The sequence below is a fragment of the Physella acuta genome, unplaced genomic scaffold (assembly GCF_028476545.2).
Source record: "Physella acuta isolate Inbredline_101_S28 unplaced genomic scaffold, ASM2847654v3 ptg000017l, whole genome shotgun sequence".
NCBI lineage: Eukaryota > Metazoa > Mollusca > Gastropoda > Physidae > Physella > Physella acuta.
Window position 1 is genome coordinate 2540934 of NW_026731537.1, and position 16848 is coordinate 2557781.

The following is a 16848-nucleotide window of genomic DNA, read 5'->3' on the forward strand; positions in this document are numbered from 1 at the left end:
ATAAATTTTCTACTTATATCGGTCTGACAACCTTGAAAAAAATTGGGTTTGCTATTTGTATTACTGGCTGTGTGTGCAAGAAATTTGAGAGTTCTAACTTAGTTATTGTAGAAGTTAGTAGGGGTCTCAAATAGACCCTTTACTGTTCAAAAAACGAACGCATTTTTTGAGTTTTAAAAAATTCATAACTTTTTTAAAAATGGACATACATCAATAAATTTGGTGTTTCTGTTCTGATGAAAACAGTCTCTATCAGGTGGAAGTGTTAAATTTTATTTAATTTCATTATAAAAATTTCATTTTGAATACCTACTAAATAATACTAAATATATCAATGTAGGCCAGAAATTAACTTTAAACAGCAGTGTTTGCGAGCAAGATTTGCTATCAGCAATCTGTAAGTTAGAGTGGTTTCCCCTGAATCTCTAACTAAATTTTACCAAAAAAAAACTTAAATAAGATGGCTACTAACGTAAATGAGCTTGGTTGCATCTGATGAAAACATTGCTAGTCTTTTTTTTTACTGAAAAGTTTGAAAGATTTTTGGGTAATCTCACTGTATAGCGTTGGTTATTATTCTGGAATGGTACTGCAGTAAAAAAAACACAAAATCATGGTGTAGTCTGTCTCGCCATTCCGGAAACCACCGGATATACTGTAAACCATATTTTAATTGGTGCCTATTATTTTTTAATACATCATGTTCAAAATGTGCATCGATTGATTTCAGTTGCATTTTAAATACTGTTTTGCTAATTATTTTGTATTTATAATTATTTTAAGTGTATGTGCTAATTAATTATTGCAGCTGCTAAACATTGTTCTAGTTCTTCTTACAAAATTAAACTTTGGTAAATCTAATCGTCTTATTTAACTTGGCCTAGATCTAGATCTAGAATCAAGTTGTCGCAAATCGTCTGGAAGTTGTTTTTTTTCTGTGTTTATTAAATTTTAGGACTTTAAAAAAAACATGAATAACTAATTCTTGATTATTTTCTGTCAATTAAACTTTAAATTAAGTTAAAACATGAGTTTAATGCACTTGACTTGTTTTTATTTCAACGGTCAAATAAACTATGGTTTACACTCAGTATTACTATTACTGAGTTAAGGCAAGGAAACTCAACAAACATTACATTATTACACACATTACCCCAGATAATCAGATAATATTTTATATTACCTAATAATTTCCGACGGTAGATCTCTAGATCTATATAATAATGATTATAATAGATTATAGATTATACTTAGAGAGAGATCTATAAAAAAAAAATCCGTATCGTGAGATTACCGATTTTTTAAACTTTCAAAACAAAAATCCTATTTAAAATGAGAAAAAGTTATTAAAATTTGATGAGTCACCTGTTTTTCACATTACTAGACTCTAGATCTACATTAGATGATCTAGTCTCGGTCGATTTTGCGTACCTAAAACGATAGATTACCCTGCCCTATAAAGTTAATTTTCAACTTTCGCTAAAAACGAAAATAGACTAGATTCCTAGATCTAGATTCTCGATCTATTTTTTACTGCTAGATTCTAGATCTAGAAATCTAGATCTAGATTTAAAATGTAGATATTTTTTTCTATGCTAATCTAGATATGAAAAATACTTATTTTTTAGATCAATATTATTTTTCGAATTTTATTGCTATAGCTATTATTTTGTTTCGACATGTTTGTTTTTTTTATATTAAAAAAATGTGGACATTATTTAGATCTACTAGGCCGAGGCCCTAACTTCCCATGGCATGACAAAGTAAACCATTATCTGCCGAACTACTATCATGTGAGAAAGGAAGTTACAATGTTGTTGATACCTTTTTACTGAGGTTCATAGACACTAAAAATCTATAACAAACAGGGAAATGGGGTGTTGTTTTAGTTCTGACGAAGATAAAGATATCACTGTGAGTTTTAAAGCCATTGTCCAAATTAAACTCAAAGATGTTAGACTATTTATTATTATTTGCATACCACACCAATTATTTTTTTCGGTAATCTATCGTGACCGTCATCGATTTAGTTTAGTTAACTTTAACTTAGTTTAGCATTTACCTTAGATTTTAGATCTAGGACAGGTCCATAATGATTAAAAATTAAAAAGCGGCCTAGATCTAGGAGTAACGTGAAAGAATGGTGACTCGTTACATTAATACATTTTAATAGATTTTAGTAATTATTTCACATTATTAGGAGGCTTTATCAACTTTATGTTTTAAAAAGATGCCTTGAAGAAACTCTGGGTAAAACTCCATTTTAGCTATTTTATTCTCCGCTTCTCATTTACCTCCAGTTGAGCAAATTTTTAAATTTAATTTAGTTAACTACCAGTAATCTAACACCCCTTTTTTAATGAAGATTCCATTATCGGACACCAGTATAAACATTCTCCCCAGGATTTATTTATTTGTATTGTATTTTTGTTTTGACAAAGGAATAAAAACAATTAAAGAGACTGACTGAAATACTTTGTTGGTTACAAAAAATAGAAATTCTCTATTTGTAAGAATAAGCGTTCCAATTTCAACAAATTGAATAAAAGGTAAAATAATACTGCCGTAAGGTGGGGAGATGGAATTCGTGATGATGTGTGGGTGAGGGATATGTTAGAGTGTTAGAGAAAGCTTGACAACTCACGTTGGCATTTTAAAAAGTAATGTAGTTAGAAACTAAATTGACTTTTGGGGAAGGGGTTCAGGTCCATGTGGATATCCACCTGTCAAATTAACATTGATATACTTACATTTGAAAACAAACATAAAACTCATATCCTGCATGTAAAAGTAAAACAAAATGACGGTGCTCATAGTTTTAAAAAAAACAGCTTTATATCTTCATGGGGGTCATCCGTATATTTAGTGCCGTCATAATTCAAAACTATTTTTTACCTCACCTCCTACCCAACGTTACAAAAAGCGAGGACACACACCTTTAATGGCATCAACCTCAGCCTACCATCCCTGTCAAAACAGAAAAAATTTAAAATTTTTGTGGATGTCTTAAATGTATGACCCCTTACAATGATAAATATAGGAATACTACTTAAACATATAATGATTTTATTGTGAAATGTATTCTTTTTCAACCAAACCTTTTAGGGTGATCCAGGAGGTCGTGTTTTCCTTGATATATCCAAGGATGGTGAATCCCTTGGTCGCATTATTATTACTTTATACCCTGATGTTCCAAAAACTGCAAGAAACTTCAAACTCCTTTGCACAGGAGAAAAGGGTTTTGGCTATAAAGGGAGCACATTTCATCGTATAATACCAGGATTTATGTGCCAAGGTGGAGACTTTACCAATCACAATGGCACAGGTGGAAAGAGTATCTATGGCCAAAAGTTCAAAGATGAAAATTTTATTCATAAGCATACAAAGCCTGGTATCTTATCAATGGCAAATAGTGGACCAAATACCAATGGCTCTCAGTTTTTCATTTGCACAGAAAAAACACCATGGCTAGATGGAAAGCATGTTGTGTTTGGTGAAGTAGAGTCTGGAATGGATGTAGTGAGAGCTATAGAACACTGTGGTGCCTCTGACGGTGTGACTAGCAGTAGAGTGATCATTTCCGACTGTGGTGCTCTTTAACTTGATACCATTTATTATTGGGATAACACTGATAAAGAAATACTACTCACATTATTAGAATTTTACATTAAATTGTTTCCCTCAACAACCAGCTATGACTAATAAATTATATGGATATACCTATTTGCTAGTGAGTTTGATTTGTTAAAAAAAATCCCCATTCACCATTTATAAACGAAAATGTTAACGATTCTTTGTTAATATTAGGTACTATAATTAATAGATTTATATTACAATATTACAATTTACAAAAATGTCTTTAAAATAGATGATAAAATTAATTTGAAAAAAATTTAAAAAAATGACTTAACCCACCCAACAAGCTGAAAAATACTGAGTATAAGTGCAGAGTACAGTCAACATAGGCTGGAAATGTAAAACTTGATATGTTCCTCATTCCCTGCTTCTTAGGTTTTGTGTAAGAACAAGAAGTGTAAAAATGTTTTTTTATACTCTATTGTAAATTTTATTTAAATTTGTATTCCTACTAATACATTTTTAAACAAGGGGCCTAATTTATTTTAAAAGTGTATGGTGCATATAGATTAAGATAATAAATTAGTTCAGGTGATTGTTTTGTTTAAACGTAGATCAATATCTTGATAAAATATCTAACATTATAGTTGAAAAGATAAGTAATTGAAATATTTTAATAACATTTTGATGTTGTTTTTTAATGCTTAATTAAAACACTTTTGTCAGGATAATATGTTGGCATATAAATTACTGGATGCAAATGATAGTTAATAAGTACATGGTTTTGAAGTAATGAAGTAAAAAATATTTGCCAAACGTAATGTGCTGTTTTATGCTTTGCTTTCCAAATCTCATTTTTGAGTGAATTTACTTTTCAAGTTATGTTGATTTATGTTTATAATTTTCAAGCTTGAGATAATGTAAAGTTGCCATAATGTTTTCATATGCTAGTGTGCAATTGTTTATCAAATATTTTGTCAGAATTCACTATTGATTTATAGTTACTGTTATGATTGTCTGTGCTCTTTATTTTATGTTTACTTTGTTTTCAAGATTTCAAAATGTTTATATAGTCAAATCAATAATTAATTAATTAAAATGTTTATATTTTTAGGCATCTGAGAGAGCTCCATTGTTGATAGATCCTAGTGACAGAGTTCACACCCAACCTGTTCCTGGGTAAGTTTATATTAAACTGTATGATGTATATTCATACTTCATTGTGTACTGTTGTATTTTAAGCTTATTAATACTTTACTTACTTACATGTTATTATTTCACACTTTGTTTCAAAATACTTTTATGTATAAGAAAACAGTTTATTAAATGTTATTAATTTTCTAGAAGTAGGCCTGATCCGAGCTATCCTCAGACCCCTACAAATAATGAAACTTCTGAGTTCAGTCGTATTCTCAAGCAAACAGCCATGTAAGTCTATAAATAAAATATGTGGGAGTGAGTGAGCTCCATTAAACTGTCATTAATATCACATCTGGTTATTGGAGTGTTCAAATGTTAAAAGAAACTTACGTTCTGAATCTCAAACCTCTAAATAAAATTTAGTCTACCTAACTGAAATGGAACTCAAGTTTTCAGTATTTTAGTAACCAGAATAGTAACCAAAATCAATCAAAAATAAAAAGATTTGAATATAGAGAATGTAAATACATATGTATGAAATTTCATCTGCCTAGCTAAAATGTTACTCCAGTTATCATGTCCTAATAGAAATTAAGTACCACTCCTGGAAAACAGTCAATAGTTCAGAGAAACCTGCGTGTACAATTCAATTCTTACATTTGAAATTTTGTCCACCTAACTGAAACGTACTATAGTAATAATGTTTACATAAAGACATGCAGACAACGTTGCAAAACTGGGTAGATCCTACTTACTGAGGTGTAAAACATCAAAAGGATTATTTTCCCTATATTTGCTTTTTGAAAAGTAAGAAAAAGTAGGGCTTAGTGGAAAATCTCTGTTAAATTAACAATACCAAAGACAATTTAATTTTTTACAATACTTTTCAAAATACTTATTTACAATTTAAAATTTTGTTGTACTATTTTCAGCAATGTTATTGATGTGACATCAAATGAATCACAAAATATGGAGCAAGGGGAGATGCAGGATAGGGCAATACAATATAGGTAAGTATACTATTTGCTTTTCACACATTTTGCAAGCATGCAGTAATTGAAAATTCCCATAATATATAAAGATATTTATGCAGAGATTCATATATTTTTTCTAAGTATCTTTTGCCTTCAATAAAATGCAATAAACAGATTTATTTTTTCTCAACCAAGCAATCGTTTGAACATGATGCTTTCGGGGTCAGGCAAAACAAGAATATACAGGCCTAACTTGCCTAATGGTATGACATCACCACAGATGACATTGTCTGCAGCACCTGTCTCTTTGTCAGATGTGCAGTTGGTAAGATTTTTTTCTATTGGTATTATTATTCTAAAATTAATGATTTTAAAGTTGTGAGGTCATTTCAAAAGAAATGAAGTAAAATCATATTTAAAAAATAGGATCCATCCTGTGTATTTATGTATTTACAGGTGTAAGTATAATAACCCTCCAAGCATGCAACTTTTTAGGGTATTTTTTACTGCTTGAGATATATTAAATTTATTTCATATTCAAGATTTTAAAATCGTGAGTTTTAGTCATAGCAGGATTTAAATTTACCTTTTTGCAGATAACAAGCTGCAGTGAAAAGTTAGCCCTAGCCGCTAAAGATATTAAAATTCAACACAAAGAGAATTTGGTCGTCACTTTTGGTGTTCCATGATATCGCTAGGGTCTTACCAGTGTGCATGTCTTCTAACTGTACATAATACATGATTTTAAAAGGGAGTGTGAATGTGTTACATGAAGTAAGATATTTCTGTTGATTTTTTTAACCTTGCTGGGAATTTAGTTCCCTGGTTGTAGTCATGACATGTCTTTCAAATAGGTTATATATTTGTTTGAGGTCTTGTTTTCATAGTTACCTGAAAGTAATATTGTACTAGATCACCCTATTTCAATTTTTTCTTTATGGGATGTGTGCTAGGATTCCTTGAATATGGATGGCATTTCCATGGTACAATTTTTTTAAAAAGTAGCATGCTTTTTTAAGAATCATTAAGAGTTTTTGTAAATTCAATTATATTAAGGATTTTGAATATTATGTCATATTTTGCACTTCCATATTCACAGAGCAATGTGGAGGAAATGAATAAAATAATGAAACTAATCCAGGCTCGTTTCTTACTGACATAACAAGTTTCTTACTGACATAACGTGTTTAAAAAAAAGAAACATCATGCTATTAAAAACTAAATTTTATTTATTAGCTTTTATTAAAAAACAGGTTCAGTTAAGATTCTTAGGACAAAAATTAAATAAATAAAAAAAATTTAAAAACTTAGATCTACTAGTCATTCGAATTTTTAACTTAACCTAACAGATTTCTTAAAGTTCATGTGGCTAAAGAAATGATTGGTGAAACTAGGCTTAAAGTTGATTGGTGGAACTAGGCTTAAAGATAAACTTGGCTTTTAGTTTCCACCTCTCAGACGCAATACAAGATGCAGAGTTGACTCTTTCTGAATGTTGTAATCTGACAGTGTGCGACCATCCTCTAGCTGTTTGCCAGCAAAGATCAGACGCTGTTGATCTGGGGGAATGCCTTCTTTGTCTTGGATTTTGGCCTTGACATTTTCAATGGTGTCTGATGGTTCAACCTCAAGGGTGATGGTTTTGCCAGTGAGGGTCTTCACGAAGATTTGCATACCACCTCTCAGACGAAGCACCAGATGAAGGGTTGACTCTTTCTGGATGTTGTAATCTGACAGAGTGCGACCATCTTCAAGCTGTTTGCCAGCAAAGATCAGACGCTGTTGATCTGGGGGAATGCCTTCTTTGTCTTGGATTTTGGCCTTGACATTTTCAATGGTGTCTGATGGTTCAACCTCAAGGGTGATGGTTTTGCCAGTGAGGGTCTTCACGAATATTTGCATACCACCTCTCAGACGAAGCACCAGATGAAGGGTTGACTCTTTCTGAATGTTGTAATCTGACAGAGTGCGACCATCTTCAAGCTGTTTGCCAGCAAAGATCAGACGCTGTTGATCTGGGGGAATGCCTTCTTTGTCTTGGATTTTGGCTTTGACATTTTCAATGGTGTCTGATGGTTCAACCTCAAGGGTGATGGTTTTGCCAGTGAGGGTCTTCACGAAGATTTGCATACCACCTCTCAGACGAAGCACCAGATGAAGGGTTGACTCTTTCTGAATGTTGTAATCTGACAGTGTGCGACCATCTTCAAGCTGTTTGCCAGCAAAGATCAGACGCTGTTGATCTGGGGGAATGCCTTCTTTGTCTTGGATTTTGGCTTTGACATTTTCAATGGTGTCTGATGGTTCAACCTCAAGGGTGATGGTTTTGCCAGTGAGGGTCTTCACGAAGATTTGCATACCACCTCTCAGACGAAGCACCAGATGAAGGGTTGACTCTTTCTGAATGTTGTAATCTGACAGTGTGCGACCATCCTCCAGCTGTTTGCCAGCAAAGATCAGACGCTGTTGATCTGGGGGAATGCCTTCTTTGTCTTGGATTTTGGCCTTGACATTTTCAATGGTGTCTGATGGTTCAACCTCAAGGGTGATGGTTTTGCCAGTGAGGGTCTTCACGAAGATTTGCATACCACCTCTCAGACGAAGCACCAGATGAAGGGTTGACTCTTTCTGGATGTTGTAATCTGACAGAGTGCGACCATCTTCAAGCTGTTTGCCAGCAAAGATCAGACGCTGTTGATCTGGGGGAATGCCTTCTTTGTCTTGGATTTTGGCCTTGACATTTTCAATGGTGTCTGATGGTTCAACCTCAAGGGTGATGGTTTTGCCAGTGAGGGTCTTCACGAAGATTTGCATACCACCTCTCAGACGAAGCACCAGATGAAGGGTTGACTCTTTCTGAATGTTGTAATCTGACAGTGTGCGACCATCCTCTAGCTGTTTGCCAGCAAAGATCAGACGCTGTTGATCTGGGGGAATGCCTTCTTTGTCTTGGATTTTGGCCTTGACATTTTCAATGGTGTCTGATGGTTCAACCTCAAGGGTGATGGTTTTGCCAGTGAGGGTCTTCACGAAGATTTGCATACCACCTCTCAGACGAAGCACCAGATGAAGGGTTGACTCTTTCTGAATGTTGTAATCTGACAGTGTGCGACCATCTTCAAGCTGTTTGCCAGCAAAGATCAGACGCTGTTGATCTGGGGGAATGCCTTCTTTGTCTTGGATTTTGGCTTTGACATTTTCAATGGTGTCTGATGGTTCAACCTCAAGGGTGATGGTTTTGCCAGTGAGGGTCTTCACGAAGATTTGCATACCACCTCTCAGACGAAGCACCAGATGAAGGGTTGACTCTTTCTGAATGTTGTAATCTGACAGTGTGCGACCATCCTCCAGCTGTTTGCCAGCAAAGATCAGACGCTGTTGATCTGGGGGAATGCCTTCTTTGTCTTGGATTTTGGCCTTGACATTTTCAATGGTGTCTGATGGTTCAACCTCAAGGGTGATGGTTTTGCCAGTGAGGGTCTTCACGAAGATTTGCATACCACCTCTCAGACGAAGCACCAGATGAAGGGTTGACTCTTTCTGAATGTTGTAATCTGACAGTGTGCGACCATCCTCTAGCTGTTTGCCAGCAAAGATCAGACGCTGTTGATCTGGGGGAATGCCTTCTTTGTCTTGGATTTTGGCCTTGACATTTTCAATGGTGTCTGATGGTTCAACCTCAAGGGTGATGGTTTTGCCAGTGAGGGTCTTCACGAAGATTTGCATACCACCTCTCAGACGAAGCACCAGATGAAGGGTTGACTCTTTCTGGATGTTGTAATCTGACAGAGTGCGACCATCTTCAAGCTGTTTGCCAGCAAAGATCAGACGCTGTTGATCTGGGGGAATGCCTTCTTTGTCTTGGATTTTGGCCTTGACATTTTCAATGGTGTCTGATGGTTCAACCTCAAGGGTGATGGTTTTGCCAGTGAGGGTCTTCACGAATATTTGCATACCACCTCTCAGACGAAGCACCAGATGAAGGGTTGACTCTTTCTGAATGTTGTAATCTGACAGAGTGCGACCATCTTCAAGCTGTTTGCCAGCAAAGATCAGACGCTGTTGATCTGGGGGAATGCCTTCTTTGTCTTGGATTTTGGCTTTGACATTTTCAATGGTGTCTGATGGTTCAACCTCAAGGGTGATGGTTTTGCCAGTGAGGGTCTTCACGAAGATTTGCATACCACCTCTCAGACGAAGCACCAGATGAAGGGTTGACTCTTTCTGAATGTTGTAATCTGACAGTGTGCGACCATCTTCAAGCTGTTTGCCAGCAAAGATCAGACGCTGTTGATCTGGGGGAATGCCTTCTTTGTCTTGGATTTTGGCTTTGACATTTTCAATGGTGTCTGATGGTTCAACCTCAAGGGTGATGGTTTTGCCAGTGAGGGTCTTCACGAAGATTTGCATACCACCTCTCAGACGAAGCACCAGATGAAGGGTTGACTCTTTCTGAATGTTGTAATCTGACAGTGTGCGACCATCCTCCAGCTGTTTGCCAGCAAAGATCAGACGCTGTTGATCTGGGGGAATGCCTTCTTTGTCTTGGATTTTGGCCTTGACATTTTCAATGGTGTCTGATGGTTCAACCTCAAGGGTGATGGTTTTGCCAGTGAGGGTCTTCACGAAGATTTGCATACCACCTCTCAGACGAAGCACCAGATGAAGGGTTGACTCTTTCTGGATGTTGTAATCTGACAGAGTGCGACCATCTTCAAGCTGTTTGCCAGCAAAGATCAGACGCTGTTGATCTGGGGGAATGCCTTCTTTGTCTTGGATTTTGGCCTTGACATTTTCAATGGTGTCTGATGGTTCAACCTCAAGGGTGATGGTTTTGCCAGTGAGGGTCTTCACGAAGATTTGCATACCACCTCTCAGACGAAGCACCAGATGAAGGGTTGACTCTTTCTGAATGTTGTAATCTGACAGTGTGCGACCATCCTCCAGCTGTTTGCCAGCAAAGATCAGACGCTGTTGATCTGGGGGAATGCCTTCTTTGTCTTGGATTTTGGCCTTGACATTTTCAATGGTGTCTGATGGTTCAACCTCAAGGGTGATGGTTTTGCCAGTGAGGGTCTTCACGAAGATTTGCATACCACCTCTCAGACGAAGCACCAGATGAAGGGTTGACTCTTTCTGAATGTTGTAATCTGACAGTGTGCGACCATCTTCAAGCTGTTTGCCAGCAAAGATCAGACGCTGTTGATCTGGGGGAATGCCTTCTTTGTCTTGGATTTTGGCTTTGACATTTTCAATGGTGTCTGATGGTTCAACCTCAAGGGTGATGGTTTTGCCAGTGAGGGTCTTCACGAAGATTTGCATACCACCTCTCAGACGAAGCACCAGATGAAGGGTTGACTCTTTCTGAATGTTGTAATCTGACAGTGTGCGACCATCCTCCAGCTGTTTGCCAGCAAAGATCAGACGCTGTTGATCTGGGGGAATGCCTTCTTTGTCTTGGATTTTGGCCTTGACATTTTCAATGGTGTCTGATGGTTCAACCTCAAGGGTGATGGTTTTGCCAGTGAGGGTCTTCACGAAGATTTGCATACCACCTCTCAGACGAAGCACCAGATGAAGGGTTGACTCTTTCTGAATGTTGTAATCTGACAGTGTGCGACCATCCTCTAGCTGTTTGCCAGCAAAGATCAGACGCTGTTGATCTGGGGGAATGCCTTCTTTGTCTTGGATTTTGGCCTTGACATTTTCAATGGTGTCTGATGGTTCAACCTCAAGGGTGATGGTTTTGCCAGTGAGGGTCTTCACGAAGATTTGCATACCACCTCTCAGACGAAGCACCAGATGAAGGGTTGACTCTTTCTGAATGTTGTAATCTGACAGTGTGCGACCATCCTCCAGCTGTTTGCCAGCAAAGATCAGACGCTGTTGATCTGGGGGAATGCCTTCTTTGTCTTGGATTTTGGCCTTGACATTTTCAATGGTGTCTGATGGTTCAACCTCAAGGGTGATGGTTTTGCCAGTGAGGGTCTTCACGAAGATTTGCATACCACCTCTCAGACGAAGCACCAGATGAAGGGTTGATTCTTTCTGAATGTTGTAATCTGACAGAGTGCGACCATCTTCAAGCTGTTTGCCAGCAAAGATCAGACGCTGTTGATCTGGGGGAATGCCTTCTTTGTCTTGGATTTTGGCCTTGACATTTTCAATGGTGTCTGATGGTTCAACCTCAAGGGTGATGGTTTTGCCAGTGAGGGTCTTCACGAAGATTTGCATACCACCTCTCAGACGAAGCACCAGATGAAGGGTTGATTCTTTCTGAATGTTGTAATCTGACAGAGTGCGACCATCTTCAAGCTGTTTGCCAGCAAAGATCAGACGCTGTTGATCTGGGGGAATGCCTTCTTTGTCTTGGATTTTGGCCTTGACATTTTCAATGGTGTCTGATGGTTCAACCTCAAGGGTGATGGTTTTGCCAGTGAGGGTCTTCACGAATATTTGCATACCACCTCTCAGACGAAGCACCAGATGAAGGGTTGACTCTTTCTGAATGTTGTAATCTGACAGAGTGCGACCATCTTCAAGCTGTTTGCCAGCAAAGATCAGACGCTGTTGATCTGGGGGAATGCCTTCTTTGTCTTGGATTTTGGCTTTGACATTTTCAATGGTGTCTGATGGTTCAACCTCAAGGGTGATGGTTTTGCCAGTGAGGGTCTTCACGAAGATTTGCATACCACCTCTCAGACGAAGCACCAGATGAAGGGTTGACTCTTTCTGAATGTTGTAATCTGACAGTGTGCGACCATCTTCAAGCTGTTTGCCAGCAAAGATCAGACGCTGTTGATCTGGGGGAATGCCTTCTTTGTCTTGGATTTTGGCTTTGACATTTTCAATGGTGTCTGATGGTTCAACCTCAAGGGTGATGGTTTTGCCAGTGAGGGTCTTCACGAAGATTTGCATACCACCTCTCAGACGAAGCACCAGATGAAGGGTTGACTCTTTCTGAATGTTGTAATCTGACAGTGTGCGACCATCCTCCAGCTGTTTGCCAGCAAAGATCAGACGCTGTTGATCTGGGGGAATGCCTTCTTTGTCTTGGATTTTGGCCTTGACATTTTCAATGGTGTCTGATGGTTCAACCTCAAGGGTGATGGTTTTGCCAGTGAGGGTCTTCACGAAGATTTGCATACCACCTCTCAGACGAAGCACCAGATGAAGGGTTGACTCTTTCTGAATGTTGTAATCTGACAGTGTGCGACCATCCTCTAGCTGTTTGCCAGCAAAGATCAGACGCTGTTGATCTGGGGGAATGCCTTCTTTGTCTTGGATTTTGGCCTTGACATTTTCAATGGTGTCTGATGGTTCAACCTCAAGGGTGATGGTTTTGCCAGTGAGGGTCTTCACGAAGATTTGCATACCACCTCTCAGACGAAGCACCAGATGAAGGGTTGACTCTTTCTGAATGTTGTAATCTGACAGTGTGCGACCATCCTCCAGCTGTTTGCCAGCAAAGATCAGACGCTGTTGATCTGGGGGAATGCCTTCTTTGTCTTGGATTTTGGCTTTGACATTTTCAATGGTGTCTGATGGTTCAACCTCAAGGGTGATGGTTTTGCCAGTGAGGGTCTTCACGAAGATTTGCATACCACCTCTCAGACGAAGCACCAGATGAAGGGTTGACTCTTTCTGAATGTTGTAATCTGACAGAGTGCGACCATCTTCAAGCTGTTTGCCAGCAAAGATCAGACGCTGTTGATCTGGGGGAATGCCTTCTTTGTCTTGGATTTTGGCTTTGACATTTTCAATGGTGTCTGATGGTTCAACCTCAAGGGTGATGGTTTTGCCAGTGAGGGTCTTCACGAAGATTTGCATGCCTATAATTAATAAAATGTAGATGGTTTTTAGTAATTTAATTAATTGTAACCAGTTAAAAAAAATATTCTAGAATGTTGACCTGAACACAACACTAAACATCCAACTGTCAACAGGTTTAGAAAGTATCCTTAAGCTAACATTTAAGTAACATGTAAAGAAAGGTCAACTACAATTATCATAATGGTTCTTATATTGCAAACTTTGAAATAGAATAATGAATGTTAGTTCAAAAGAATCATGCTGGAAACAAAAATTACCTCCTCTAAGTCTTAAAACCAGATGAAGAGTAGATTCTTTCTGAATGTTGTAGTCTGATAGTGTGCGTCCATCTTCAAGTTGTTTGCCAGCAAAAATTAATCTCTGCTGGTCAGGAGGGATGCCTTCTTTGTCCTGTATTTTAGCCTTCACATTTTCTATTGTGTCTGATGGCTCAACCTCCAAGGTAATGGTTTTACCTGTCAGGGTTTTCACAAAGATCTGCATGATTCTGATTGAAGATCTGTTTGGATGAGAAGAAATTTTAACAACTTTTTAAATTTAATCATATAGTGCAGAGCACAGATCTTGGCTACACCAGTTATTTATTGAAATTGAGTGAGCCCCATATATTTTATTTGAATTAAGGTTATTAAGGCAGGGCCTAATTGGATAATGATTGAATTTTGACAATAGACCTACTTTTTTTTAATTAGGATAGGAATAGATATCTGGACTAGTTTAACTAGCCTAATATAACTAATGAATAAAAAAAAATTAAATTTAAAAAAAAAAAATGTGACACTGACTACCATCACTGAGAATACACTCACTAGTCAATACTAGTCTCATTACCCTCAATCAGAATTAAACACTCTGACTGCCACTACGATGGTCAGGGGTAAAACACCATTTCAGCGTATTTTACTCCCCGCATCACATTCACCTGTTTCGGTTGTGTTTATAATAAAATACGCTCAACCGGAGGTGACCGTGAAGCGGCGAAATAACACGCTAAAATGGAGTTTTACAATGGTTAGGTCTAGAACACTAGTTTTTTATGATAATAGGCCGATGCTAGCCGGAAAAAGATACGCATGCGCATTGGAGAGAAACTACGACTTGCCTTCGCGCATAGTTACGACTTGCCTTCGCGCATAGTTTACAACCGCAGAACCCTAGCCCTATCCCTGCCTAATCCTAGGCCTAACCCTAACACTAGCCATAGTTCACTACGCATGCGCAGAACTATCTTTTGCCGACTAGGTGGAGGGAGATAGGGCGAAAAATCTTCCGAGTAGTCAGTTCGTAATTATATAGGCCTAATAACCATTATAATAACCTAGTCTAGGTCAGATAAGAGTATCATAAGAGTATGATGTAAAAAAAGAGATATAGATCTAATCTAGATATAATTTCTAGTCTCTACTCTAGAGTAGAGTCTAGACTAGATCTAAACTAGATCCAGAAATCTAGATTTGATATGAAAAGTTTTAAAAGACTAAAAGAGATATTCTAGACTTTCTAGATCTAGATCTAGATCTATATCACCTATTCTAGATCTAGAGATTCTAGATCTAGATCTAGATTTTTTTCTTGATCTAGATTCTAGATCTAGACTAGATCTAGATCTCTAGAAGTCTAGATCAGATCTAGAGATCTAGATCTAGATCTAGATTTTAGATTAGATCTCGAACAGGTCTAGTCTAATAATATTCAAACTTTAACATTAGTAAGTAATTGATACTAGAATCTAGATCTAGATTCTAGATCTCACACTCTAGTATGCTTTTTAATTTTAACAACTTTGTTACCTATTGTGTCGCAAATATCAATAAGAAAATCCCTAAGAAAATTGCTCAATAACGGTAAATATTAGTAAATAATAGCTTTGGTCAGTGGAAAGTCGTTCGCTCTGCTTCTGTAATTGCTGGATTCTGCGCGCGCAACTTTGTCGTTGGCATTTTATAGGCCTAGCTGAGTTCAGTGAATCTAAACTTAAAAAGCGCTTGGGGGTCTAGGCTAGTCATTGAAAGAGGAGAACGGGTATTTCGTTTTGCAGTGCAGACCTAGAATAGTTTATTGGTGGTTTTTCAATTATAATAAATTAACCATAATCAAAATGGTATAATGAATTTAAAATATTTAAAAATGGGTATTAAATTTTGGGCTGATTGTGTAAAATAACACTAGAACCTTCATACTTTATGTCTACGGTCTACGTAATTTCTAAAAATATAAATGATTCAGCATTTCCGAGATCGTTAAAAATAAAGCTGACTATTATTACGTGGCTGAAGAACCAACTAGAACACAGGTTCCCAAACTTTTTCAAATGACGACCCCCTTTTATAATAGCTAAGTGAATATTAATAGGCATCGGGAAATTAATAATATTTACAATCGTAGAGCCGGGTCGAATTTGTGACAGCTATTAGGGGCAGATAATTTAGTTTTTAAACGATTTGACACTTCGGGAGATAATAATAATAAATTAACAAGTTCTGTTTGATCTTTTCACTATCGTCTGTATACTGTCGTCTTGGTGGGGGGGGGGGATAATCCTCCTTCACGAGCTACTGATAGTGTTTTAAAGCAAAATATTTTTAGTCGCAGCATTGGTAGTGTTGAATTCACAAATAATGAATTACCGAAAAGTAGAAAATAAAACAATTAAATAGCGGCGTACACACCGAACTAAGATTTTCATTATTTTCAAGTATAATTTTTAAAAATTATGTTTGATAACTGATTTAATGATTAATGTGATGGGTGAAATTGCATGTTATTGTTATTATTAACAAGCCTCATAATTTGCGATTGCATTTCTGTTAACGCCAAACTCATGTCAATCTCAGCATTTTTACTTTCTTGTATACAGAGTATAGAGGAAGTATTGTAATCGTGCACAAAATCACGTGAAATTTTGACAGTTTTCACCGTTTTACACCTTATAGTTGCTTCATACTGAGTATATGGGACTTATTTTAATCGGGCAAAAATTATAAATCCAGATATATAAAAATGTCGGCGTTTTATGCGCATTCGATTCGTAAAAACTGGGCTAATTTTGTCCGTGTGTCTGTGTCTGTAAACACGATAACTTGATTGTCTTGAGTACCGTTACAGCTAGGTAGATTAATTTCATATAAAAGTATTTATCAAATTTCTAGTTCTGTTTCAACTTTTCCGCGATTTCCGATGACCGGAAGTGGGACATATTTTACATTTAGTTTTTCAAAAGCCTATAGCTTGAGTACTGTTTCAGATAGATAAACGAAATTTCACATATTAGTAAAAGATCTAATTTTCTGCCTTCTGCCAAATTTTGAGTAAAAAGAAATTCTGT

At 37.0% G+C, this 16848-nt stretch overlaps 2 protein-coding genes across 3 annotated transcripts; one reads left to right on the forward strand and one right to left on the reverse strand.

Annotated features, from left to right (window-relative positions):
* Positions 1 to 1767: 1767 nt before the first annotated feature.
* LOC131938040 (ragulator complex protein LAMTOR1) lies at positions 1768 to 6859 on the forward strand. 2 transcript variants are annotated; one of them, XM_059295895.1, is made up of 6 exons: positions 1768 to 1914; positions 4691 to 4755; positions 4924 to 5004; positions 5649 to 5726; positions 5886 to 6015; positions 6287 to 6859. In XM_059295895.1, exons 1-6 carry the CDS (start codon positions 1873 to 1875, stop codon positions 6377 to 6379), a joined length of 489 nt encoding a protein of 162 aa, XP_059151878.1. In that variant the 5' UTR covers positions 1768 to 1872; the 3' UTR covers positions 6380 to 6859. The 2 variants fall into 2 exon arrangements, with proteins under 2 accessions (XP_059151878.1, XP_059151869.1); XM_059295886.1 differs by having other exon boundaries at positions 1770 to 1914; positions 4921 to 5004.
* Positions 6860 to 6896: 37 nt separating this feature from the next.
* On the reverse strand, positions 6897 to 15449 carry LOC131937991 (uncharacterized). The gene is given in 6 exon segments (XM_059295791.1): positions 6897 to 7175; positions 7178 to 9866; positions 9868 to 9918; positions 9921 to 13522; positions 13781 to 14022; positions 15314 to 15449. Coding segments are annotated over 5 exon segments (6657 nt in total). The 5' UTR covers positions 14007 to 14022; positions 15314 to 15449; the 3' UTR covers positions 6897 to 7086.
* Positions 15450 to 16848: the final 1399 nt, after the last annotated feature.

Excerpts from the sequence above, each read along its gene's own strand:
- LOC131938040 (XM_059295886.1), top strand. The coding sequence starts at position 1,873 with ATGGGGTGTTGTTTTAGTTCTGACGAAGATAAAGATATCACT. Across the intron at positions 4,756-4,920 it reads CACACCCAACCTGTTCCTGG|AAGTAGGCCTGATCCGAGCT; the intron begins GTAAGTTTATAT and ends TTAATTTTCTAG. Across the intron at positions 5,727-5,885 it reads GATAGGGCAATACAATATAG|CAATCGTTTGAACATGATGC; the intron begins GTAAGTATACTA and ends TTCTCAACCAAG.